The 27,821-nt window shown below is 37.2% G+C and overlaps 1 protein-coding gene across 3 annotated transcripts in view; it reads left to right on the plus strand.

Moving 5' to 3' along the window:
- ATF6 (activating transcription factor 6) overlaps positions 1-27,821 on the plus strand; it is a 220,362-nt gene that overhangs the window by 148,520 nt on the left and 44,021 nt on the right. For all 3 annotated transcript variants that reach the window (XM_027099238.1, XM_027099237.1, XM_027099240.1), the window contains one exon: positions 18,203-18,287. In XM_027099238.1, coding sequence (XP_026955039.1) covers positions 18,203-18,287 — 85 coding nt within the window. The remainder of the gene's footprint in view (positions 1-18,202; positions 18,288-27,821) is intronic.

The following is a 27,821-nucleotide window of genomic DNA, read 5'->3' on the forward strand; positions in this document are numbered from 1 at the left end:
TATCCATCATTCATACAAGTTAGAGGCTATAAAGATTATCTCTGATGAAAAATTTTTTTCCCAGTGTATTTAACATCCTGATATTATATGATTCAGAGTTATGTTACAGGTGGCATATGCTTCCTGATCACACACCAAAGAAAGATGAGAAGTACACAAGGGAAAGAGGGGAAATTTTATGTTATAGACAAATACGACGTGTTAGATAATTATGTTGGTTAAGTTGCTGATGGATATTGATTTCCTTTCATTTAGGGACATCCCAGAAACCTATCTAGGTAGTGGGCAGAATCCAGCACCCTTGGCAAGTTGATAAATTGCCTTTCATGAGTGAATTGTATTTTCTACTTTGGAGGTCTCACCGTCATTTTTCTTGGTGATTTCAGAAACATTTATTTTGATGTGGTGATTGTTGGTAGATTGGAATAAAATTGTTATCGACAGAGCTTGGTCTAAGTTGCAGCTAGGCCTCAATATTTTCGAATGAGGGCATGGGCTGCAATGAACTCTGAGGTCTCGTCCTGCCCTATGACTCTGTGATTTTGCTAATAAAATTTCTGTCATATTTTGCTAATAAAATTTCTGTCATATTTTGGTTGACTTCTTGAATGTAATAGCAGACTTTTAAGAAAATCTCCTACATGAGACTTGAGACATGAGATTTGTGGGTCAGGAGGGAGATGATAATAAAGCCTTCAAAGAAAAAAAAAATGTATGAGCTAAGTCATGTAAGGTGGAAAGGTTATCCCAGCACAGATTAATAAAGATCAGGGGCAATACAGACACAAGAACCCTCACTGCTAAGTTAAGTATACCTGAAAGAATGTGGTGGGAAAGAAAGGAAAGAAAGGAAATCTTTTGAGTTTATTAGATTTCAGGGAGTACTGTACAATTGTACTTTACAATTGTACAATTGGAAATTGGGACCAGATTTTCAGTTTATTGGCTATCACCTTCTTAGTTAAATATGTATTCTATATCTATATGCTTTTTGAATGTCCCATATATAGGAGAAGTTGGGAAATAGAAAAACTTCAGGAAAAACTTAGATTGCTTTGGATTATTATTATTACTTTTTAACATTTTAGAAAGCAGCAGTTTGGTATGTTTGCTTAATAATTGTGAGTATGTTGAAACAAAGGAAAGGGTCAGATTAGTCAACTGAATGTCTTTTCCTGCCTTTATTATTTGGTATTCACTTCCTAAACACTTTCCTTGGTGGTTTTTTTAAAATAGTACCTATTTGTTTTCCTAAATGTTAGGCTTTTATTTTCCTTTTTAGTTTATTGCTCCTCTTTATAATTGCCTGATACTTCAGGCAGGCATTTCAGGTTGTCATTCAACACATCTTTTGTGTTGGTAGATGTTCTGTGTTGGTAGATGATTTTTTACAATCTTTGAATGTCAGAGCTCACAACCATTTGATAGATCTAAAGAGCATATGTATAACCATATTTCCTAATAAAATATTTACTTATTGGGAGTAAAGATTCAAAACTGAGAGAAAAAAATCCCCCTGACCCCACCCAAAAAACCCTTCTAGAATAAGGAACATTATCTTTGTATAGTGTCTTGCCTAAGGTCTCCCATCTATTCAGAGTCTGATTATGAGGAACACTCTTTTGTGTGACCTGGCATTCCAGGGCAGGGCTCAGCACATCTTATTTCCTCTAGTGCTTCACCATTAATTACTCATATCAGCACTTGTGAAGGTCTCACACTGGAGAGTGAACTCCAGCTTAGGTTCTTGTTACATTGTTTTGAGTGTTTCCATAGGTAAGTGTCGGGCAGTATCTTAGAATGATGGCTTCTGTTTCTTAGAGGCATCTGTTTAACAGCTGAACTCTGATGAGGAGAGTAAGTGATTTCCAATAAGTGTGATCTCCTCCAGCTGTATTCCTCATTTTACCGTTTCTGATGAGGAAGATATTGTCTATTTTGGTGCCCTAAACTTTCTCCTTTCTCTATTGTATGCATGTGTGTTTTGCTTTGTTTTGTTTTTGCCATCTTTAAAACTAACGAAGTTTGTAAAGAAACATTATAGCATCTCTAGACATATAAGTCTCTTAAAATAAGTATACTTCATATTCTATTGACTTGACTCCCTGTAACAATAAGAAAAAAGATTCACCCATTCACTTATTCACTTTTTTTTAAGTTTTAATGAGTTTCTATTATTTGCCCAATTTACTCTAGTGCTGTGGGGACAGAAATTCCAAACTTCTTATCTCTTCTAAGTCATCTTTGTAGTGACCAGCCCTAAATTCCTTTTATTCCTAGTAGTGTATCTCATCATATTAAGAATACAGATCAGGAATAATATTTGTTTTGGTGGAATTTAAGATGTATTGGGAAAAGAGTGTATTTAATTGTTGGAAAGAGATTAAGATTAAAAAGATTTTCTAAGGATATGACTGAATACTAACCATGATGATAGAATAACCACAAACTGACCAGAGCAATTTAATCTATTAAATCAGCAGTTTTCTATTAAATCATGTCTGGGATGTTAGAAAATGATAATCTGAAATGAAATGGTCATTAATTGCGAGAATACAGTTTCTTATAAAATGCTTTTACTAAAGATTTCTCACTGTTTCACTGTAAATGAAATCTGACCATTTAAGTACATTTTGTCTATAAGTGAATCTTTTTGTTTCAATGTAAATAAAGTAGTTGTTATAGCATGAAAGTCATTTGTTTACAAGGTATGAAACAATTTTGAGTGAGAGAATTTTTTTCACTAAAACAACATCATTCATGTTAAAATATTTATTGAGTACCTTTAGTCTGAGATGCTGGGAATTGAGAGATGTTTTCTCTTTAAAGCAGTGATTCATCATCCTTTTTTGATCATGGACCTCTTCCCTCTCTCAAGAAAAATATATTTACATATTTAAGTAGAAAGTCTCATAACTTAAGGAAGCCTATGGAGCCCACCATTATGAATCTTACCCTGAAGGAATGCAGCCCAGTAGAAGCAGACATATGAACACAAACTATAATATGTTAAGCGATTTAGTAGGGGGAGATTGTGGAAACACAAATGAGGGGCAGTTAATTTTGCCTAGGCCTAGGTGGTAGAGAATGGAAACACAAAGAGAAGTGGGTGGGTAGGATTGGTCCCAGAAGGTTGAGAATGGAGTTGATACTTTAATTATACCTTAACAGTTGACTAAAAATCAAAACAGTGACAAAACCAAATGCTGGAAAGGATATGGAGAAATTGGATCACTCATACACTGCTGATGGGAATGTAAGATAATATAGCCACTCTGCATTAGATATGAGACCAAAAACACAAGAAAATTTTACAAAATAAATTTGACTTCTTCAAAAGTAAAAACTTTTATGCTTCAAAGGACACTATTAAGAAAGAGAAAAGAGAACTCACAGAATAAGAGAAACTATTTGCAAATAATATGTTTTATAAGGGACTTGTATCCAGAATACATAAAGAAATCTTACAACTCAACAATAAAAAGACAACTCAATTTTAAAATGGGCAAGGGATTTGAGTAGACATTTCTCCAAAGAAGATATACAAAAAGGCTAATAACACACAAAAATATTCAATATCATTTAGCCATTAGTAGAAATTAAAACTAAGAAGTGTTTAAAATATTTATTTAATGATTCACTTGAAAATAACAATAATGAAAAAATTATATTTTAAAATAGATAACATTTTTAATGAAAAATAATTATATACTAAAGAGGAAAAAATTTTTTTACTGAGAAGAGTGGCATTGTTTTACAGTTCTGCAAATGTCTAATCTGATTTAATAAAGTAGCAGGATTCTCATGTATTTCTGCATTCAATATGTTGCAGTATGTTGTTTTGGTTGAAATATATGAAGAAAATACAGTTATGTAATTGGAAAAGGGAAGAGTATTTTAATACTCTTTTTAGATGATTGTGGGTTATTTTTTTGATACAGCATCAAAGCTCAACAAGTGATCATTTCTTAAAAGATTAGTTCAAGATGGAATCTGACATCATATCAATGTAACTTGTATACTCTGTAACATTAAAAGCCATCGATCTGTCTTATACTTTGAATGGAACTTTTACCTGTGGATGATTTTGTAATATCATCCACCGGTCATTTGGAAAATATTCACTGAACTATCCATATCTTCCAGATATTAACATATTTCATTATACAATATTTTAAAAATCACATTCATTAATATCACTACTAATCACATCAAGAAAGTTATGCTCATGGTGGTGGATACTATGTTTCCAAAATTCTGAGTTTTGCTTGACAGCTCAAACTTTATCATTTGCAATACATATTGTCGACTGTTTTCTTTGAAGTGACATGCTTGCTTCTCTTACTTTCACGAAAACGTCTGATGAATACCCAAGCCTGAGTAACAGTAGTTTGTCAGTCACTATTTCAAGTTAAAGTGTGTAGTTCATGGGACTTCCCTGGTGGTCCAGTGGTTAAGACTCCGTGCTCCCGGGGCAGAGTTCGATCCCTGGTCAGGGAACTAGATCCCGTGTGCCGCAACTAAAAGAACCCGCGTGCTGCAGCCAAAAAAAAAAAAAAGATCCCGTGTGCCACAACGAAGACCTGGTGCAGCCAAATAAATAAATATTAAAAAAAAATAATAAAGTGTGTAGTTCAGCTGGCAACTTAGTCACTTAAGTTTTTTTTTCCCCATCACAGAGAGTATTAATAATTTTTACTGCTTTGACAAGGATATTCTTTTTTTTTTTTTTTTTTTTTTGCGGTACGCGGGCTCTCACTGTTGTGGCCCTCTCCCGTTGTGGAGCACAGGTTCCGGACGCGCATGCTCAGCGGCCATGGCTCACGGGCCCAGCCGCTCCGCGGCATGTGGGATCTTCCCGGACTGGGGCACGAACCCGTGTCCCCTGCATCGGCAGGCGGACTCTCAACCACTGCGCCACCAGGGAAGCCCGACAAGGATATTCTTAATTGGAATTGGCTTTTAAAGTTTTTATATTCATCTACTTATTCATTCATTGATTCATTTTTACTATGAGTATGTGGCAGTGAAGAATACATGATTACTGTTATAGTTTGGTGCTACCACCTAGATTCATGCCGAGGCCAAGCAGTTTTACCTTGCGTTTTCACCATTGGTTCAGATTTCAACAGAGTGAAAAAAGGCAAATAATGTCTTATTATTATTATGAAAATAGTTTGACCTTACAGACCTGCTGAAAGGGTCTTAGGGGCCCTTGCCTCCTGGAGGCAGAGAGCTAGTTAAAAAGCTATTATTAAAACTCTCCTGTAGCTAACTTATTTATATTATAAACCATTTTTGGATATCTATCATGTGAAAGACTGTAACAGATCCTGGGGATTCACCAATGAACAAAACAGATAAGAATGCCAGCTGTTGTAGAGCTTGCTTATAAAGGATAAAGACAGTAAATGTTAGGGAGAAAAGTAAAGCAGAGAAGGGAAAGGATGTGAGTGCGTTTGGTGAGGATGTGTTGTTCAGTTTAACCAGGGTAGCCAAGAAAGGCCTGACTGAGAAGTTGACATTTGAGTGAAGATTTGAAGGAGGTGAAGGTACATGCCATGCACATACTTTAGGAGAGGATATTCCAGGGGGAACAGCAAGTGCAAAGGCCCTGAGGCAAGAACATTTGCATTTGTGAGGAACAAGAAAGGAGGCTGTTGCAGCTGGAGCATAATTAAGAAAAGAACCATAGAAGATGATGTCAGAGAAGTAATTAGGTGGGTCATAACATATACATCTCTAAAGGCCATTGAGGTTATTTTAATTTTACTGTGAGATTGGAAGTCATTGGAGCATTTTGGTGTACATTTTAACAGGATCATTCTGGTTGCTGTGATGAGAATAGACTTTAAGGAGGGAAGAGCAGAAGTGGGCAGACCATTTAGGAGGCTATTGTAATTATACAGACAATGGATGAAGATGGTTTGGACTGATGGTTAGATTCTGGATATACTTAGAAGGTAGAATCAGTAGGTTTTGCTGATGGATTGGATGTGGAGTATGAGAAGCATACTACAATATTTTTGACCTGAGCACCCTAGAAGAATGGCCTTACCACTCAGTGGGAAACACTATGGGAGAAGTACATTTGAGAGGTCTACCAGGAGCTTAGTTTTGGATATCTTAACCATGAGATGTCCAAGGGGATGTTTTGAGTAGGCAGTTGTATATAGGAGTCAAGGCCAAGGGAGTGAGATGGACTAGAAATGTAAACTTGGGAGTCATCAGTATATTAATAATATTTAAAACCCTGTGACTAAATGAGATTACCAAGGAGTGAGTAGAGGGTATACGAGAGGAGCTAATGCAGACTTACGCTTGGGAATGAGGGTCATATTTAGTGTTGAGAGTAAGAAAAATGGAGGAGTCCAAGATGATTTTAGGTTTCTATTTGGATAACTAGATAGAAATAGATGAGTTAACTAAAATAGGAAACACAGGGGGAAGATAAATTGTAGTTTAAATACCCTGTTAACGAATATTCCAGTGGAGATGTTTAGTGAACAGTTGTAAATATGGGTCTTCAGTTGACGTTTTGAGAGGTTTGAGCCAGACATATACTTCAAGTCATGGGACTAGATGAGAATGCCAGGTGACAATATGGATTGAAAAAAGATTCATCTGGGGGGCTTCCCTGGTGGCACAGTGGTTAAGAATCTGCCTGCCGATGCAGGGGACACGGGTTCGAGCCCTGGTCCGGGAAGATCCCACAGGCCGCATAGGAGCTAAGCCCTTGCGCCACAGCTACTGAGCCTGTGCTCTAGAGCCTGCGAGCCACAACTACTGAAGCCTGCGCGCCTAGAGCCTGTGCTCCGCAACAAGAGAAGCCACTGCAATCAGAAGCCCATGCACCACAATAAAGAGTAGCCCCTGCTCGCCGCAACTAAAGAAAAGAAAGCCCGCACACAGCAATGAAGACCCAATGCAGCCAAAAATAAATAAATTTTTTTAAAAATTAAAAAAAGATTCATCTGTAAGAAACACGAGTAATTAATGTGGGATGTGGTGTAAGAGAAGGCAACAACAACAAAAACATTGGAGGGGAATGAGAACTAAGAGATTTTGACAAGGGAAAGTTGCATGTCAAATGCTGCAGAGAAAACTCTAGGGTGAGGACTGGATAAAAGCAAGTGGCTTTGTCAATTAGAATATAATATTTATGAGGCTGGTTACGGTAGAATGGTAGTGACAGAGTCAATTTTCATTACTTTGGGCATCAAATGGGAAATAAGGAGGTCCATTGATTTATGACTCATTCTATTGTATTTTATCTACCTAAAATAATGCCATGATTAATCTAATTAAAATTAATATTTAGGTCAGACATTAACTGGCAGTATCAAATATGTCAGAAATGAAATTACAGTTCTGTGCTCGTAATGTTTCTTGGTTGTAAACAACAGAAACCTACTGTAACTTAAAGCAGAAACTGCAGACATTAAGCAGAAAAGGAATTTATTGGAAGGCTATTTGTTAGTTCACAGACTCCATGGAAGGCTGGAGAATTCAGCTTGAAACGTGGTGGGAAGCAAAGGAGGCCACACAGCAAAGAACGCAGCCATTGTCTCAGCTCAAGAAGTTGGGTTAGGACCACCATCCACTCAACACCCCACAGCTTGCTAGTACTACTGCCAGTGGCAGACTCTCTTCACAGCTATGAATAATCTGTATCTCTCTGAGTCTTTATTCACTAATGCCCAAGTCTTTGAACTTAAAAGGAGTATGTGATTGGCCAAGCTTAGGTCACATGTCCATGCTCTAGTTGCCGGAGAGCTGGGAGAGAGGCTGTGTCTCATTGCTTCAGGCTTCTGTAGTTGGAGATATTTCCTTCACAAAAATGCACTCAGTGGTGATACCAACAAATAGAAAAGCTATTGGAATGCTGGATAGCCAAACCGACAGCTAGTACTATAAGAACTAAGTACAAAATCTTAAAGATTAGGGAAACTAATTTGAAATTCACATGACCAAAATGAAAATTATTTAATAAGCTCAGGAATGTAATCCATGGCTTGCCTTACCAATATTAAATATCAAGAGTATCAGATTAAAAACTTGGCTTTGATCTCTCCTGCTTTGTACCTTATAGTATAGGCCCTTCAATGTCCTCTCTCCCAAGTCTCTGGGCCCCTATAACCTACACTGGGATTCACGATGGCAGCCTGGTCAAACTAAATGGAGGCAACACTACTGAACCTACTAGTAGGAGCACATTTCTGGGGATGAGATTAGTCTCAGCTAGACCTGGATGGATATTAGGCGTAGCTGTGACCCTTTGGAGGGGAAAGAGAAAAATACCACTCTGCAGAAGAGCAAATTGGGTTGAGGCTAGGGGAAAAGTGCTTTGGGCCACAGCAGAAGCTGAGTGGCTGGGCCAGGCCAGGGATTGGGTGGGGTAGGAGACATTATCGGTGGAGGGAAGAAGAGAAAGGCATGTGTTGCGCAGATAGTGGCTGCCCAAATTCTTCAAGTAACTAGGCCTGTGACTTTTTTTTTTTTTTTTTTTTTTTGGTACTGGGATTTAACTTGATTTTTAAAGGTGCTTCCCTGCCAGAAGACCATTATGAAGTCTCCCCACAGAGGAAAAGACCCTTTATCTGTGTAATTCAAATAAAACTAGACTTTTTTGCTTGCACTTTTAAAAGACTAATTTTGGCATAGTGACACATCCAAAAGAAATACAAATCCCAAACTTCCAAAACTTGATAAGTAATGTAGCTCTTTAATGGAGTCTACTGAAGCTACTTTAAAGGGAATATTAAACAACAGCAAAATGTCCCCATTGCCCCCCACACACACACACACAGAGTCACTGCCCCAGTCTCTCTTCTGTCACACAAAGGCCGCAGCTCAAATTATAACAGTGCTTTCATTCCTAGGCTCAGGAGTTTGGATCAGTTTGTAAGTGCCTGTCACCCTCGGTTTCCTTTATTCAGCAGTGGAACGGTGGCTCTCCACTACGAGGTGGAAAGGAATAAACCCAAACAGCAGTGTCAGTGCCCATGCTCATGTTACCTGTTGCACTTCCTCAGGGACTTCTCTGACCTCAAACTTTTGAATCCTTTGTTTAAAAAAGAATTACCAAACACTTCTAATAGTGCTTTCTATCTGCCAAGTCACTATTCCAAGTGCTTTAAAGTATTAACTTGTTTAATCTTTATGAACAATCCATGCAATAGGTATTGTTACTGTCCCCATTTTACTGATGAGAAAACGAAGGCACAGAGAGATTAAGGAACTTGGTTTAGATCCTACAGCTAGAGATTAAGTGGTAGAGGCAGAATTCAAACCCAGGCAGTACAGGTCCAGAGTCCATGCTCATTATCTCTATCTGTGTCATGCTGGCCAGTGCTTGTAAATCAGCGTCCTGGAATGGTTTGCATTAGAATCACCAGGGACACTTGTTAAAAATGCAATATTTTGGCCCACCTCAGACTTACCATGCCAGATTTTTTTATTTTTTTAGGGAGTAGAGTGCCTGGGTATTTATATTGTAAAGTCCTGCAGATGATTCTCTGTATCCTTTGTTAAGAACTTCTGTTTCAAAAGGACTTAGTACTGTCACCATGTTCACTTCTGATCCTGGCTTCCTTTGAGCATAAGATTAAATGCTTTCAGAGGGATACCATATTATTGCAGAACTTAAAATTTATACTATTGTACCATAGTTGTCTTTTTAAACCATTTCTACCTGAAATTTAGTTGAAATCCTTTCTTAGAACAATCTTTGACCAATGAAAACAAAATTTTCACACATTTTCCACAAATGCATTTAAATGCAAAGATTCACTTGGAAACTGAGAACATGCTGTTCCGTTTATGATGAGAATGAAGAGAACTGTAATAGGTTCTAGAAAGTATACCCTATGTGATATGAAAAGAGAACTCTGAATTATGGAATAGGTCTATATAGTATCATACCTCCATCCTTAGCAAGGATTGCAGCTGGCAATACAGCTCAGCTTCTAGTGTGAGCAGGTGTTCAGTCTGGCTATTTTGCTAACCTGAGATCTCAAGAGAAATTTTGTCCACTAAGGTAGATAAATCAGATTATTGCAGGTTATGGACTAATATTTTAAGGGCATTAAAAGAAATTTAAGGGACATACTTTTTTTTTCCACTTTGTAGTTTGTCTTGTCAAGTCCAATCTTTCCTAAAATGTTCTTTATGGATATTTCACAGTCCTCCCTATTTCTTTGTGTGAAACCAAGATCAGAACTGCTTTGGAAAGGAAAGGATCAAGATCTGTAGTGAAGACTGGGGAAATATCCAGACACTGAGAATCAGGCAAGGAGAGATACCTTTAGAAATATAAATTAAGTAGGACCCCTCTTCCTCCACCTCTAGAAGGTTGTAGAATCACTGATATGAAGGAATCAGCTAGAATAATATCTCCCCGTGTTCCCGTCCCCTGCTTACACACCTAGGGTATTTGAGACTACTCTTGTACAACTTTACCCCATTCCTAGAGCCTCTGCCTAGAACTTTAAAAAATCATTTTTGGGGGGCCTCAACATTTTCCCCATTTTTTCCAATAAAAAGTAAAGTAATTCTCTTTGATATCAATATCTAACTTTTTCCTTGAAGTGTTTCCTAATTAATCTCTTTTTTCAGAAAACTTGTTGACTCAGTTTGCTATAGCCTCAGACCCTCCCTCTGTCCCTTCCCCATGCTTTGCTTTGGTAGCATATCTGTAGGATGCAATTTAATTCTCAGGAAATTCACTTCCTGCCAGTAGTCCTGAGTAAAGTCAGTTTTTAAAATGGAACATCTTATAAACATTATGTCTGACAAACTCTCATATGGTTAACCTCTATGCATTTAGTGTTTGATCTTTTTCCTTAATAAGACATTTTTCGGATTGCCCCACTCTCGGCACTCAACAAATGATGATTGATAACAAGTTTCAGGAATCCTAATGTATTTTTCCTAGATCACACACGGTCCGGCCTTTGAAGAAGCCCTGTATTATAGCTGACAAAGTTTTGAAATTTGATGAGCTCAAATTATTGAATGAAGTAATAGGAAGTATAGAGTCAAAAACTTCCTAGCCCTCTACCTGTCCAAAGCACGTAACCAACATTTTGTCTAAGAGCTTTCTTCAGGGAAAACAATCCTACCCAGGTTTATAAACACTTTCCCTGAAACTCTCATCAAGAGAGAGGAGTGATTTGGAGGCTACTGTCTTATCCTTGGGAAAGTTTACAAGGACTTGTTTTGACCATGAAACTCAAAATTAATTCTGGGTTTGAAAAAGAGACATATATAACTGTTAGGTTGAACCTTATTAAATTACTGAGATTTTTTTTGATATATAAAAATATGCATTTATGTAAACATTATTTCTCAACTTAATGCAGTTTATAACATTTAAAAATCAGTATTTAATTGCAAATGATTTGTCCTTCATGCCAGCAATACAAAGTGTTGCATTAGTACCACCGAAACCAAAGGAATTGGCGAGTCCAGTACATCTTTTCTCAGTTTTCCATTCCTGTGTCTTGAGTGGAACATAACTGAGATCAAATTGTGGTTCTGTACAGTCTAGGTTTAAAGTAGGTGTCAGTTTTCGATAATAACAAGCCAGGGCGGTGAGAGCTGCCTCAACACCCCGGCAGCCCCCAGGAGGTGTCTGGTGGCTCCCATGGTGGAGGAAACGGCAAGGGCGTGTGCATGGTCTTTGAAAAGATGTTTGATGGCTTTGTTTTCAGCAGCGTCTCCAATAGTGTGGAAGTAGCATGTGCATTGATATAGGATATCTCTTCAGGTTGTACACCTGCATCTTTTATGGCAGCAGCCATACATCTGCACCTGGCCTCATGCGGCCTGCGCAGCCGCGGTCCCCTGAAATTACTGAGATTTGACTCACAAAAATGACAGTTTTGTATGGTTCAGTCATACACTTTTTTGTGTGAATAAAAGGGGAGTTCAGAATCAGCTGAGCAGTTCTGGGGGCTTCCTATAGAGTTTGATATGAGAACCATCTCTTAAACTTGAGTTTGTACTTACTAGAATTTCAAGCTAATTTTTCCTCTGTTGACCTTGCCTGCATTATCAAATTTGAATTTAGTGTCAAAATTTTCCTCTTGTCAAAATGTGAACTTTGGCTCACTCTTGGGCCGTCTGTTGTGCACTAATAGTTTTGATTTATTCTGCCTCTGGCTGACGTGTGCTAATGGCGCAGATGCAAACTTTACATTTCCTTTTATTGGTCTGTAGTTTTATTGCATACATTAGTGGCACAAATACTGCATTCATATAGCTATTTCTATTAACTGTTTCTACTTTGGGGATGAGTAATGTACTTTGCCTATGTTTTTACTATGATGTGAAGTCCTACATCATAGACATTTTAATAGGCTTTTAAATGATTACACTATACTTAATTTTACTACCTCTAATTTTTTTTTTGCAATTCTTATTTTCAGTATATGTCCCTATGTGTGTCTGTGTATTTAAATGATTTCAAATTTTCTGATTGCTTTTGCTTTTTAATTGCTTTAAATGAAGGGACACATTTGGTTTCTGATCAACAATTAGTATAACTACTAGAAATTAACATTAGTTCAGAATATTGTGAATCTGATAAATAACTGTGAAAGGCCTACTTTTAATTACTACTTTGACCTTCTTATTTTATTTTATTTTTTGTGTGTGGTACACGGGACTCTCACTGTTGTGGCCTCTCCCTTTGTGGAGCACAGGCTCCGGAGGCACAGGCTCCGCGGCCATGGCTCATGGGCCCAGCCACTCCGCGGCATGTGGGATCTTCCCGGACCGGGGCACGAACCCATGTCCCCTGCATCATCAGGCAGACTCTCAACCACTGTGCCACCAGGGAAGCCCTGAACTTCTTATTTTTAAGATTTGATGTGCTCTTCAATTTGTTTGGCAGTTTGAAAGATACTTGGTAAGATAAATGAGGTAGAGTGATAGAACACATAAGTTCTCTAGGGTAGGAACATAGATCAGAGAAAATTTAATACAAAGCCATTTTTCAAATGAGGATAGATGCTCTTTTTATTTTTGGTCTGGTTTTAACAGTTTTCTGTGTTGGAAAACCACCCCCATCTATGTAATCCAGTGTATATGGATGAAATATAAAATATTAAGAGGCTATTGTTATTAATGTGGACCTGATTTGCAAAACTTTTTTTTTTTAAATAATGTGTTATATCTTCCTAAATTTTATTTATTTATTTTTGGCTGTGTTGGGTCTTCGTTTCTGTGCGAGGGCTTTCTTTAGTTGTGGCAAGCGGAGTCCACTGTTCATTGCAGTGCGCGGACCTCTCACTATTGCGGCCTCTCTTGTTGTGGAGCACAGGCTCCAGACGCGCAGGCTCAGTAGTTGTGGCTCACGGGCCTAGTTGCTCCACGGCATGTGGGATCTTCCCAGACCAGGGCTCGAACCCGTGTCCCCTGCATTAGCAGGCAGATTCTCAACTACTGCGCCACCAGGGAAGCCCTGCATAACTTTTTGACATGTTGATCTAAGTGATCTAAGTGAAAGCTGCTTAGTGTCAGAAGTACCACCTGTTGCAGATTGAGTTTCCTCCATTCCTACAGGACATCATTAGATATTAAGGACCTTCTTTTCTATCAAAAATAAAGGACTCCAGGGACTTCCCTGGTGGCGCAGTGGTTAAGAATCTGCTTGCCAATGCAGAGACACGAGTTCGAGCCCTGGTCCGGGAAGATCCCACATGACACAGAGCAACTAAGCCCATGTGCCACAACTACTGACCCTGCGCTCTAGAGCCCATGAGCACAACTACTGAGCCCACGTGCCACAACTACTGAAGCCCGTGGGCCTAGAGCCTGTGCTTCACAGCAAGAGAAGCCACCACAATGAGAAGCCGGCACACTGCAATGAAGAGTAGGCCCTGCTTGCCGCAACTAGAGAAAAGCCCACACGCAGCAATGCAGACCCAACGCAGCCAAAAATAAATAAAAATTTTTAAAAAGCATAAATAAATAAATAACTCCAGCCTTGAGTCAGAGTTTCCTAATATAGGAAAAGCTGTTTTACCTAGTACAGCAGAGACTAGTGGGTAATCTGTTAATTAACAAAATTGGTTAAAGCAGGGGATCATTTTTTTTTAAAGATGTATATGTATCTTATTTTGTTTCAGTTAATTATATAAATGTGCATTCATTTGCCACGTTTTGAGGTAGGGCCAATTCCTTTTGGGTCCAGATCTACTAAAGTTCCATGTTGTCTTTCTTGCAATAAACTATACTCACAGTGCTCTCTTTTCACGCTGTATCTTATCAGTTACATAGTAGTTTATTAAATTACACAATTAGTAACAAATGCAATTAGCAAAAGTAGTTTTGGCAAAATACAAAAACTAGTCATGAATGTTCAGTGTGCTAGGGGCATCAGTCAGTAAGTTTTAGAGGGGAGTGGGAAGGGTCATTTAACCTAGTGAGTTAGTTTAAGTTAAGGTCAGTTTCTATTCTACACAGATATGTAGAATCAACATTTGGCAAAACTTAGTAGGACCTCAGTTTTATTGTGTTTTACCATCATAACCTCCAGCTGAGCAAAATGTGGTCCTGTTCTTTTGATAAGTCAGTCTCCAATGCTTTAGCTGTCTTAAAAAGAGAAGAAACAGATAACTTCGGATGCTGTATCATGCACTAATATTTTGTCTTTTTCTAACAAGTGCTTGGAAGAGGGGATTGGGAGACCTGTATGAAAATAGTGTATTTTCTCACGCACAATATTGTGTAACATTGGAAAACTGATGCTTCATTCTCATAGTGAAATGTTTTGGTGTTTTCCCACCAGTGTTTCTCTAACTTCCTCTGGGAATAAAAATAACAAAGCTTTGATTATAATATTTGTGCACATAGTTTCCTCCCTGAAGATAACCCTTGGTATCTCAGTCCTATAAAGGCTTTTTAGGAGTCCGTTTGAAGATATCATAAAGTTAGTAACATAGTTTTGAATGACAGTGACAAAATATATTTATCTCTATGGCAACATCTTTTTTTTCTACTTTTCCTTTTTAAGTAGCTTCACCTTTGTTGCAGTTGGATTATATTAACTGACTTAATAGGAAAGAAAGAGTTTTGTTCAGATTCATCTAATTGTACCTGTATTTTTCCAGGATTGAATTTCCTATACAGGTTCTTTAATAAATAAGTAATGGGAGAGTAATATTAAGAATAACAATATCAGATAATATCAGATAACAAATGTGGGTTTTGGAATGCTGTCAAAAAAAGAGTAAAGCTGTCTCTGATTACTTTAACCCTTATTGAGATTTCTCTTGAGTAAATACCATTAGTATTATTTCACAAATTTATAATATAACAAGTAATCAGGGTTGTGTTTAGCTACGAGTGACAGAAAATCCAAAATAATAGTGGCTTGGACAAATTAGAATTTTGCTTCTCTCTCATGTGAAGTTCTGGAGATCTTACGGTAGCTCCTTGATCGTCAGGATCACTAGCTCCTTTATCTTATTGGTCCATAAATCTCAGATTGCAGTTTCCATCTCATGGTCCAAGATGGCTACTCCAGTTCTAGCAGTCACACCTGCATTCTAGCTAGCAGGGAAGAGAAAAGGGAAGGAGGAAGGTTGCCTTCCACCATCACCACCTTGACAAAGTTTCGTGCACCCTTTCTCCTTAAGTCCATTGACCAGAACTTGAATGTATGGCTTCATTTGGTTGCAAAGGAATATAGTCCTTTTTCTGAGTGGCTTTGTGCCCAACTAAATGCCATTAGAAATGGAAGGTCCTATTTCTATTCTAATGTTATAGAAGGGAAAGCAGATATTGAGCACAAATGACTGTTCCTGCCACAATTAGCATTCTTTCTCTAACAAAATAAAAGCTTGAATTTATGTTCTTTAAAAGAAACTATCGTCTGTAGCACAGTGCTGAGTACGTGGCAGGTCACTATGCTCGGTAAATTTTTTTTAATGAATGGTACGAAGTCAATAAATACTTGTTGACTGGCTCCTTTTCTCTGGAGATGTCACTGTTAGGATTAGTGCAATGCCATAAAAAGTGAAATGAACATAGTTGGAGAGAAAAAATGATTGATGATTCATTGTTATGGCAAGAAACATTTAACTTGAGGAAGAGAAAGTAAATGTTAAATGAAACAACTACGCTGTCCCAGGCATGTGTGTGTACAAATTATTTTTTAATATAAAATAAGCACAATTAGAGTTTGTAGTATACCAGCTTTGATTCCCTGCTGTTCTAACCTGTAGGCCTCTTGGTAAACAAGCACTTTAAATTATAGGTTTTCCTCCCATTTTGCAAACCTTTAATAATTAGAGGTAAGGCAGGTTAACTGTAATAGTTTTTATGCATTCAAGATGTGATTCTTCTTTTTCACAAATAATAATGTGATTTTTGGTTTTCTGCTGCAAAAGTAACTGCTTCGTTTGAAATTTAATGAAGAAAGTAGGAGGCATTATGTTTGGAAAATCGTAAGATCTTAGCAGGAAACTCAGCTTTAAGTCTGAGCCTGACCTTAACCCATGACCAATGGAATCTAAGTGTGTTTATTTTTACAGTAGCCTTAATTTGGGGCTTGTAGGTTTGTTGGTTTGTTTTCTCATTCAATTTTGGGGATCCTGAAGCAGTATTTTAATTATAGGAGTTTAGCCATTTATAATTTTCATGGCATGAAGATCAGCATGTTTTGTTTTGTCTTGGCTATCATGTTGTCTTACTCTCAGAAACATGTGATCTTTGTGTCTAACAATGCACTTACAAAGAAACGTCTCATGCTGCAAGGCTGGAATTCTAAAAGAACAATTTCACTCATCTTTTCCCCTCTTTTTAAAACAACATGTATGTTCTCTTGGAGATGTTGCCTTGAATTAGACAAAGCACAAGCAGTTACTGCAAATGTTTTCTGTACAGCTCTGTTCATGTACATTAATTTCAATTTGTTTTTCACAGATTTTTTTCTTAGCTTTGTCGATACTTATATTTCATAATCACATTGACTTTGAATTAAGTTGCATTGAATTTTTATCACTCTCAGCTATGTCAAATCGTACTTTTTGATGAGTCCTTCCATATAGCAAGTTTGTTGAATGAACGAGAAACGAACAAGAAAAGAAAGCAAGAGGGGTTAGACTGTGTGTCAGCTTTATCTCAGTTTAATCATGCTCCCTTAAAGGGAAACATTTCTATATATATACTTTTTTCTTTTTTTCCTTTTTGCTGTGACAATTCCCATGTTTTTGCTAGGAAAAAGAGGAGTTATTGAAAACAGTAGTTAATATCAAAGTGATTAAGTCATTTATAATCAGCGTTGGAATACCTACAGATGTGTTTATCTTTTCCAAAACACTCATACTACCCTGTTTTTGATGCCAAACTCTTCTTGGCTCATTCTTATTGCAGTATTTGTGTGGTTGGAAACTAGAAACCTCAGATGTCCTGGGTCATTTATAGATGATCAAAGGTTGGCAATATCACATTTAGAATTATATAGTTATGCTAGACATGCACTTGTAATTTTTTTAACCCTTCCACTACGCTGTATAGTTTTTAAGGGCAAGAACTATGTATCTTCTTCAGTATATACCTGTTGCTTACCAAAAGAAAAGTCTAACACTGGCTGCTTCAAAGGAAGAAGAGGAGGCTAAGCAGGCAAGGCTCTCGGCCTTGGCCTTGCTTCAGTGAGAATCTCTTTTATGTGTCGGTAATTTGGGGTCAGAATTCTTTTTTGGGGGTGAGGGGAACGTTCCTCTTCTTTAAAAAAGAAGTTTGAAAATGACTCTATTAGATAACTTCAGTGTCTTGTGACATTATCTAGTGTAGCCTCCTCATTTTACAGGACTGGAAACAGACCAAGATCATACAGCTATTCAGCGGCAGAGCTAGAATTAAAATCCCTCTGTTCTGACTGCTTGACCAATACTCTTTATAGTATACTGCAGCATATATGTTATCAGAACCTAGGAATATTCTAAGAATACTATTGATACGTAGTACCTCGTAATGATAGTCATTCAGTAATTCATAATGTTTATTGCGTTATGAATGAATGAATCGTAAAATGGTTTGTAGTTAATTACCCCCAAAGCCAGGTTCAAATAAAAACTGTCATTTTTTTATGATTGCGATGAAATGTTGACATCCTGAGAACTCTGAATTTGACTTGTTATAGGACTAAGCCAATTATTATGAGTAACAACTTGTTCTTTGTTCATCTTAGGATCACCTGCTGCTACCAGCTACCACCCATAACAAGACTACAAGACCAAAGATGTCAATTGTATTACCAGCAATAAACATAAATGGTAAGTTGGAATTTTGGTTTATGAACGACATGCAATTGCTTTGTTTAACCTAGATTCTCTGGATTAACTAAAAGACACAAAATGTTCACTTGGTTAGTTACATGTCCATGCATTAATTCTGAAACATTTTCCCACTGTTTTCACAAAATATTATTTTTAAATTCTTGTGCTCTTTTAAAAAGTAAAGGATTTAATTTAAAGTTGCTTTTTAAATTACTATATTTTTAAAAGAAAAAATCATTCTCTTTTATTTACAAAATTGGAAAAGTTAACATCTTTACTGATCTATACACTTGTTGTCTGGGGCCTTTCTGGTAATACATGATGTATAAGAAGTCCCTACTGTGTTCTGAGAGTGAATTTGTAAGTTAGGTTGTTGGAACTCAAAGCAGTTTCCTATATCACATAAATGGTGATATGATTCCCAGACCAAACCTAAGAAGCCTATTTATATTTAATCCGTAATACTGATGAATTTGATATTGATAGTATTACTATTGCATTTTGTTCCCCTACTAGTTCTGGGTATTAGATAAAATACAAATAATACCATTAATACTTTGAGAGTATCCAAAGATGTTAAGGCATAGCGTACTTGCTTAGAGTCTAGGAGGAAAAGTAAGACGAGCACAGAAATCACTGTATCCCAAAGAGAACGTCCCATAAGGAATAAAGAAAGTACAAAAGAAATTTAGTAAAGAAGAGATTACTTCCAGCTGGGTTCTTCATGGAAAAGAGAAATCGCTCACTCCCAATACCAGCTGTGTGTCGTAAATGAGCACAGTGTATATTGCTGGCTGATTACTTCCTCTGACACGTCATATTAGGCTCTAATGAAACTAGGAGAATTGGCTATCCTTCTCAAGTCCATTTATCTGGTGTAATAGAACTACTGGTAAATTTTCTGTCTAGTAATGGGAACCTTATAGTTTAATGAGTAAGACGAAAATGAAAAGCCCTTTAACCTGCAGTTGAACCAATCCACATTCTGATTGATGATCATGATTAAGCCACCAAATACAGTTATAAAACAAAACACTGGGATTCTACATAAACTCCAATAAAATTTAGTCTTAGAGAAAAAGTATTAGATATTCATTGTACATATTAAGACCATAGAGGACTATAGAATTTCAGTTAGCTGTATATAGACAGCTTATTAGAAATGCTTAGGAGGCAACGTTATAGACACAAAATAAAACTTCTTTTTGTTAAAGCATAAAAGAATTATGACATTTTCTTAGTCTTACAAAGACAACAAATTTTTTAAAGAAACAAACTATAACATTGAGACGAACTTATCTTCCTTCAATAAAGGCGTACCTCTGAAGCTTTCATGGAGCAATCATATTACAACTTCAAGTGGAACAGTATATTTCAAAGTGTACTATATTATACTCCAAAGAATATACTTAGGGAATATTATTAATCTTATTCCATAGGTACCTAGGTTTCTCTGCTTGAACCGTAATAGATTTAACTTCTGGTCAGCTTATGCTCAGAAAGGCTATTGTCTAAGCTTCAACAAGGCAGAATTCACTTAACTTTGTTGTTCTGATCTCAGATTCTTATAAAATAAAACCAGGCATTCTCTTGCGTAACACTGAACTATCCGTTTGTATTAAGCCAAGAACAATAAGATGCTGTTTGATTCTGATTTTCTTGGCCAGGGGACTAATTTTTGAAAATGAGCCTTTTCATGGATTTGAAAAATACAATAATTAAAGGATCATTTCCTTTTTAATCTTGTTTGGGTTTCTTTGTAAATAAGTTTTGTTTTCCTTTTTAGGATATAGTATACTATTAGAAAATTTAAGGTTCAAATTCAGGAAATACTGATTGAATGTATACCATGTGTTCAGTCCTGTGCTGCATCCTCAGCCTCTTTTCTGAACCATCTCTTCACCTTCTTGCTCTAACTGGGGCTACTTCTCAAATTAGAGCTTGATTTTTCCTCCCCACCTCATATACCTCTGAGCCTGCAGTTGGGGTGGGTAGTATCTTTGCTCCCCACTACAACTTCCAAATGACCTCTCCTTTTTTCTTCGGTCTTCCTAACATCTTTCAAGTTTACAACACTCCTCCTACCCTTCTTTGTTGCTGTCTTCTATCCCACCTTCACTGATGACTCTCCACCACTGCTTTTGTCAGCTCTTTGTAAAACTTCAGCATCCACATAGAGGACTCATCCAGCACTCTGGCCTCTTTAGATCCAGTCATCTTTTATTTCTGCACTACCTCAGCCTCCCATCCACACGGTCATACTCTAGACCGTATCATCATCCATAATGGCACTCCATTTGTAATCTCCTCTTCAGGCATCTCCCTCTGACTCTTACTTACTCTCCTACTGTAATACCCACACTCCAGCTGGGTATCTCTGACCTCACAGATCTCCAGTCCGCTGACCCTACCACTTTTTCTGTGTCCATTACATCCATCATGGCCATACACCCCTCCTTACTCAGCCTACATTCTATGTCCCATACTATCACCACTCTCTTGCAAACTACCCTCCTGGCTCCTCTTTTCCTAGGTCCCACTTGCCTATAAAAATCCCACCCTAGTTAAGCCCAGCTATCCTCTTTATGCCTGCTCTCAAGCAGCTGAAAATTGCTACAAAATATCATCCAGTCAGGACAAGTAGATTCACTTCAAATTTATGACCGTGAATTCCGAAGGGGCATTCAATACTGCATGTCAGGAATAAAGACGCAGACGTAGAGAATGGACTTGAGGACACGGGGAGGGGGAAGGGTAAGCTGGGACGAAGTGAGAGAAGTAGCACGGACATATATACACTATCAAATGTAAAGTAGATAGCTAGTGGGACGCAGCTGCATAGCACAGGGAGATCAGCTCGGTGCTTTGTGACCACCTAGAGGGGTGGCATAGGGAGGATGGGAGGGAGATGCAAGAGGGAGGAGATATGGGAACATATGTATAACTGATTCACTTTGTTATAAAGCAGAAACTAACACACCATTGTAAAGCAATTATACTCCGATAAAGATGCTAAAAAAAAACAACCTCTTGTCATTGCTAGTAAATTCACTTGCCTTCCATCTGAAACAAGAATTTCTCACCTCTTCTCAAATATCCAACATCCCCTCTCCTCACCCCCTCAGCTGATGAACTCACCCAAATGCTACATTGAGAAAATAGATGTAATTGTGTAAGAGCTACTTTATCTTTCTGGTACCAGCTGCATCTACACCCACAAACTCTGCCTTCCTTCTTATTGCACTGGGAGAAAAGTATCTTCCATGGAGTTCTAAATCCCAACTTTGCTACTTATTGGATAAGTATAGTTGGGCAAGTTAATTAACTTTTCTGTACTTGGCTTCCTGTAAGAGGAGATATTACTAATACCTTCCTCTTAGATTTGTGTGTGAATTAAATGAGCAAAAATGCTTTAAATAGTGCCTAGCTGTTAGGTTAGTCACTGTTACCACCTTTGTCATTGTCATCATCATCACCCTTATCTAAGGTGACTCCTTCCTTTTGGATTGTGCATTCCAGTCCTTCTCACAGTTTCAAAGACTTTGCTCCTGCATTGTTAGTCTTTCTATCCTGAATGATCAGTTTCTTCGCTACTGGATCATCCCCATCAACGTACAAAATGTCTTAGTATTCCTTTTGGTGTAGGGAGACTCTCTTAATTCCACGTTCTGTTTCTCTGCTACCCTTCATAGCAAAGCTCTTGAAAGAGTTACCTGCACTCGTTGCCTCCATTTGCTTATCTCCCATTCTCTCCTCTGCCCACTCTTACCTAGCTTTTGCCTCTACTGAAATGCTCTTGCAAAAGGGCCACCAATGACCAATATCTTGCCAAAGCCAAAGGTCATGTCTTCATTCTCATCTTACCTGACCTCTTAACAGTATTTGACATGGTTGACTATTCCCTCTTGTTTTCAGTCCTCCAATTTTTATTTTTAAAAACTTCAAATCTACAGAAAAGTTGAAAGATGAGTACAGTGAGTATATGGAGAACCTTTACCGAGATTTCACCAATTGTTGACATTTTTCCGCATTTGCTCCATTTTTATCTATTTATCCGTTTACAATCACATGTGTTTTTTTCTGAACCATTTGAGAGTTAGTTGCAGACATTTTAACACTTCACCCGTAAATACTTGAATATGCATCTCCTAAAAAAAGGATGTTCTCCTGTGTAAGCACAATAAAATGACCACACCAAAGTTTAACACTGATACAATAGAGTTTAATATAGTATCCATATTCAAATTTCCACATTTGCCCCCAAATATTCTTTATAGCTTTTGGGGGGAGGGATTCAGAATCCAGTCCAAGGTCATACATGGCATCTACTTGTCACACCTCTTTAGTCTCCTTTCATCTAGAACAGCTCTTCTGCCCTTTTTAGAATTGTTTTGCATGACATACATTTTTTTAGAAATCAGATTTATTGAGGTATAATGTACACACAATCAAAATCACCAATTTTATGTGTACAGTTTAATGAGTTTTGACAAATGGAAACAGTTGTGAAACCACCACTTCAATCATGACATCAACATTTTCACTACTTCAGAAAGTTCCTTTGTGCCCCTTCGCAGTCAGTCACCTCAAGTTCCTTTTTGATATTCCCTCTTTTGAAACACTTTATTTTGTAGGCTTTTATGATACCACAGCTTGTCTAGTTTTCCTCCTGTATCTCCTTCTCGGTCAGCTTAGCCAGCTCCTCCTCCTCTGTGAGGACAGGAATGTTGTTTCTTATGTTTGCACTTATGACCATAACCTCAGCGCCTAGAGCAGTGTCTGGCACAGGAAACACTGCAGGATGTTCACCTCTGTTACTTTATGTAATGCTCAGCTGCCAGCTAAGTATTATCTTCATTTTATAGATGAAGATGTTAAAGCTTATGGAAGTAAGTCATACCATTTATTCACCTACTACATAATGGAGAGCCAGGATCTAAATACATTGTATAACATATATTTTGATCAATCATTATATTGTTAATGAAATCAATATTAAAGACGAATGTGCAAATATTAAAAATATTTGGACTCCAGAATTTCAGATAGACTTTTATACCACTTTGTGCCTGTGGTATAAAGGTTAAGCACATTTATTGAGAGCAGTATAATTCAATGTAATATAATGTTTTGGATTTGATAGGCACATGTTTGTTGAATGACAGAATAAGCGAGGTAAATGTTATTTGGTCATTACTTTGTGGTCACTTGAAAGACTTTACTATTTTAACTCTTTGATTAAAAACAGTTGGCAAGCACAGTTTAATCTTTTCAAATATAAAATAATTAAAATATGTACTAGGTTACCTTTCTGCCACATTATTTTAAAAATTTGGAATTCACAGTAAAGAGTGAATTGAAATTATTAACCTCCTTTTAACAATTGTTCTACAAAGGAAAACACGTGAAAAACTCAACTGTAGAACTCTCCAAGATTCAGAGATAGATTCCTTTGACTTATTAGGTGATGAATTTGACAAGCTGTAATATAATTATATCATTTATAATCTGAAGAGTATAAGTTACATGGGCTCAAAAACGTTTGAGCATCTGTTTATTTGAGCAAAGTCATTGTGAGGACATCCCTAGTATCAAAGTTTTTCATCCTGAGTAATATGAGGACTTGAGGAAGTTGAATAAAATATATTTTCTGCCATTTCTGAATTCAAAAGTTACGTGTAACTTGGAAAGAAAAAATGAGTTGTGGGTTTGATCCCTCTCTCTGACTTAAGTGGAGCCTGCAGAATTTTGGAGAGGGTGTAGAGGACATAAAGTCAGATTTTATTGAGCAACTGGATTTTGTAGTATCCTGGATAGGGATATTTGGGAAGAGGAATTTGATTTTCCAATTTTAGCAAAGTAAATTAGATTGCCAGGTCAATGGCTGGCCTTAAACTATAATGTATAATGATACTACTTTGTGGTTCTGAGCTGTGGAAAAAAGTCTATATAAAGAAATAGCTAAAGAGAATAGGATATGGGTGTGAAATTAATGCCATTTAGAAAATACTAGTCACATCATTCTGTGTTATCCATGCCATATTTAATTTTTGTAGTTTATTACTCTTCATTTTGAATTATCTTTATTATTTAATTTCCTTTGTCTCATAAGAGAGTTGAAAACAGGTTACTGAATCTGTAAGAAAGAAAGTCTTTCTTTGAGGAAGTCTTCACACTGAAGATTATTGAAGTAAAATGAAATTCTAGGTATACTTTAAAAAAGCTTTTAAAAAAATGATTGCAGATGGATGGCAGAGCAGTTGGTGATGAATTAAAAGCTATTGCTATTTTTTTGAAAAGGATTCTGGAAGGTCTCCTTGTATACCGTAAGTCAACATTTCCTGCTTTTAAATTATTTCCACTCATAGTAAATCTACTCATTTCCTTTCTTTCACTCTTTTTTTCTTTTTTGATTCTCTTTATAAAAATTAATTAATTAATTAATTAATTTACGGTTACGTTGGGTCTTTGTTGCTGCGCGCGGGCTTTCTCTAGTTGCGGCGAGCGGGGGCTACTCTTCATTGAGGTGCGTGGGCTCCTCATTGTGGTGGCTTTTCTTGTTGCGGGGCACGGGCTCTAGGCACGCGGGCTTCAGCAGTTGTGGCACGTGGGCTCAGTAGTTGTGGCTTGTGGGCTCTAGAGCACAGGCTCAGTAGTGGCGCACGGGCTTAGTTGCTCCGCGGCATGTGGGATCTTCCCGGACCAGGGCTCGAACCCGTGTCCCCTGCACTGGCAGGTGGATTCTTAACCACTGTGCCACCAGGGGTATCCCCACCTTTCTTTCACTCTTGATAAGTAATTCAACAAAATAGAACATAGAAGAAAGAAGAATTTTTTTAATGGTAGCTACTTGGTAGATATCTTTTATCAGGGAATGAACACAGCTGTTAGCAGATACGTTTCACAGTTTGACCAATGCTTTTGTTGATTTGGTTTTACTGTTCTCCTTCCCTCTGTATGCCATGTAGCTAAGTTAATGTTGTAGGTGAGTAATAAAAATAAAACTGCAACTCTACTTCTACCCTATCATTATTAAGGGTCCGAGTAGGTGAAGTTATGACTACAAGGCTAAACTGTTACTATATTTAATCTCAAAATAATTTCCACGTAAAGAAAATCTAGGAGACGTCACTAACAATGAAACATCTTTTTAGTTGGAGAGGGTATAACAGAAGGGCAGGAAGCAAACCAACCAAATAAATGGATTGGTTTTAATAATGAGACTGTTGATACAACTGCTTTTGATAATCACTTTCATAGAAGTGCTATCCCAAAGAAAGTATATTTGGAAACTGTCCTATTTTAGACTTGTTCTGCTCAAGCAGGCTGGTTGCCCAAGAGAGTTGTGCCTGAAAGTTGTGCCTTTTCTTCTTATATATTCATTTCTCCTTAAAGGCCTACAGGCTATTTATTTTTTTAGATATATTTACAATTTTGCATTTTCACTGCAGTTCATTCCATTTCAGTGTTATGTAATTGTATCTAATTGAGTAAATGGAGTCGTCTCTTGAAACCATGTTTCAATTTTTTTAAAATGCATTATCAAATTGTTCTCTCGCTTTTGACTCACTATTAAAACCACTAGTAAAATTCCCATACTGAGAATTTCTACTAAGGAAGGGAGAGAAATCACACTATTCACCTGAAAAAAAAAAGAAGTTTTTTCTCTCAAAATATATACAGAGATCTGTTAATTCTGTATTATACAGTAATAACTGACAAGGAAAATGATGAGCATTAAATAACATTTACTATACTATGATAAGCAATACCTTTGTAAAGACCTAACTTTACCTTTTGAGCCACAGATTGAGTTGGCAGTTTTCTAGTGAGAAGACAGTCACCTAAGGTAGACAGAGTATGACTCCAGTTGTCTTTAGAATTTGGGTAAAATTTGGCTCAATTCCTTAGGTCCCTTTTTAGCTCATAGCGTCCACTGATGCTAAGTTACCACGTGGATCTAGACCAACAGTGATGACTTAGATCAGTTCTAAACCATAAACAATATGCTGATTGATTTTTTAAAAGAGAGATCAGTTAGGTACTGGGTGGTTATAAATCTCAATGCCTATGGTATAGGATCAACAATTAGAGGCATAAGATAGATGGTAAAATCTTGGTGACTAACATAATTTGGTACCTTTTTTCTAGCAGATTTTATGTCTATAAATTTCTAGCAGACTTTATGTCTCATTGGATATAAACTGTGTCACATTCTTATGCCTAGCTTCAAGGGAGGCTCAGAAGTGTAATGTTTTAACTAGGCATCTTGTGATCTGAAAAATATGTGGACTTCGCTTAGTATGGAAATAATGGATATTGTGGACAAACTAGCATCTGCTGCTTGCTGCAGCACTCCATCATGTGCTGTGTTGGGATTGAGCAAGGTGTCTAGGAGGATACAGTAAAGAGAGGATTCATGTTGAGGAGAGATGAGGAATAAGTGTTTATTACATGGGATACAGTTATATGATTTAGGTCATTAATGAGTTAAGGAAGTGACTTTATCGAATTTTAAGAAAACACTATAAAAGCTCTATTAAGAGACTGTTGATCTGGCTGAGGTCTGTAAATAGAAAAAAAAAAATAAGAGGGAAGCTGAGCTAGGAAGAAGGGGAGGGTAAATTGAAGCTTCAGAGAAGATGAGCTAGGAGACATTGCAGCAGTCTTGGGGTGAGGTCATTAAAGGCCTGGAATGGAAAGAAAAGAAAATGTCCAAAGAAATGTAAAGGAAAAATCTACAGTGCTTGGCAACTGAAGGAGAGAGAAGTACAAGCTGATTCCATGATCTTGAAGTAGCTGTCCTGTTGCTGTTTCTTGCCACCCTCATTTCCTCTGGTTGGCTTTATTTCCCTCTTACTTCTTGAAGTCATCAAGGTATCTGTTTTTAACTCCTTCCAAACCATTAGGTTATTCCTACTTAGTATAGCCTCTTCTGAACCCTCTTCTACAAAGTAAATCTGAAAATAGATTTTTTAAATAGAAGAAAACCATGATTAATGGTATATCTGCCTTTATGTACTTGGAATACTTATCACTTTGTGAAAAATGATTATTATTTTGATGATTTATTGGCAGTTGTACAGGTAATTTTTTTCCATGAGTAGTTTGTCTTTTTTGTATGTAATTTACTAATCAACCATTTAATCTATTGGCGCTTTCACAAGACTGCAGAGGTGTAAATTAGACCAGTTTGCACTGCATCCTCTAGGATATTAGGACTTCCTTGACCCAGAGGAGCTTATTGCCAAGCCCACTGTACCTAACTGACCTGCAGAGTCCTGTTAGCTTCAGTGAGATCACTTTCACTCTTTCTCCCTTGTGACAAAAATCTGTTTCTACTCAAACAGATGGTTTCACTTTCAACTAATAAAAACTACAGATCAGCATCTATTTAGCCAAAAAAATTGGTTTGAACCTCCTACTGACTGTCCAAAATCTGAAATATTTCTTATTTACACATATTGAACTCAGAATGGATTTATCTGGAAAATTACTGGAAAATTAAGAACCTTGTAAGTGTGTCAGAAG

The sequence above is a fragment of the Aethalodelphis obliquidens genome, unplaced genomic scaffold, assembly GCF_003676395.1.
Source record: "Aethalodelphis obliquidens isolate GAN/ISIS:26980383/991018 unplaced genomic scaffold, ASM367639v1 scaffold130, whole genome shotgun sequence".
In the NCBI taxonomy this organism is placed as follows: domain Eukaryota; kingdom Metazoa; phylum Chordata; class Mammalia; order Artiodactyla; family Delphinidae; genus Aethalodelphis; species Aethalodelphis obliquidens.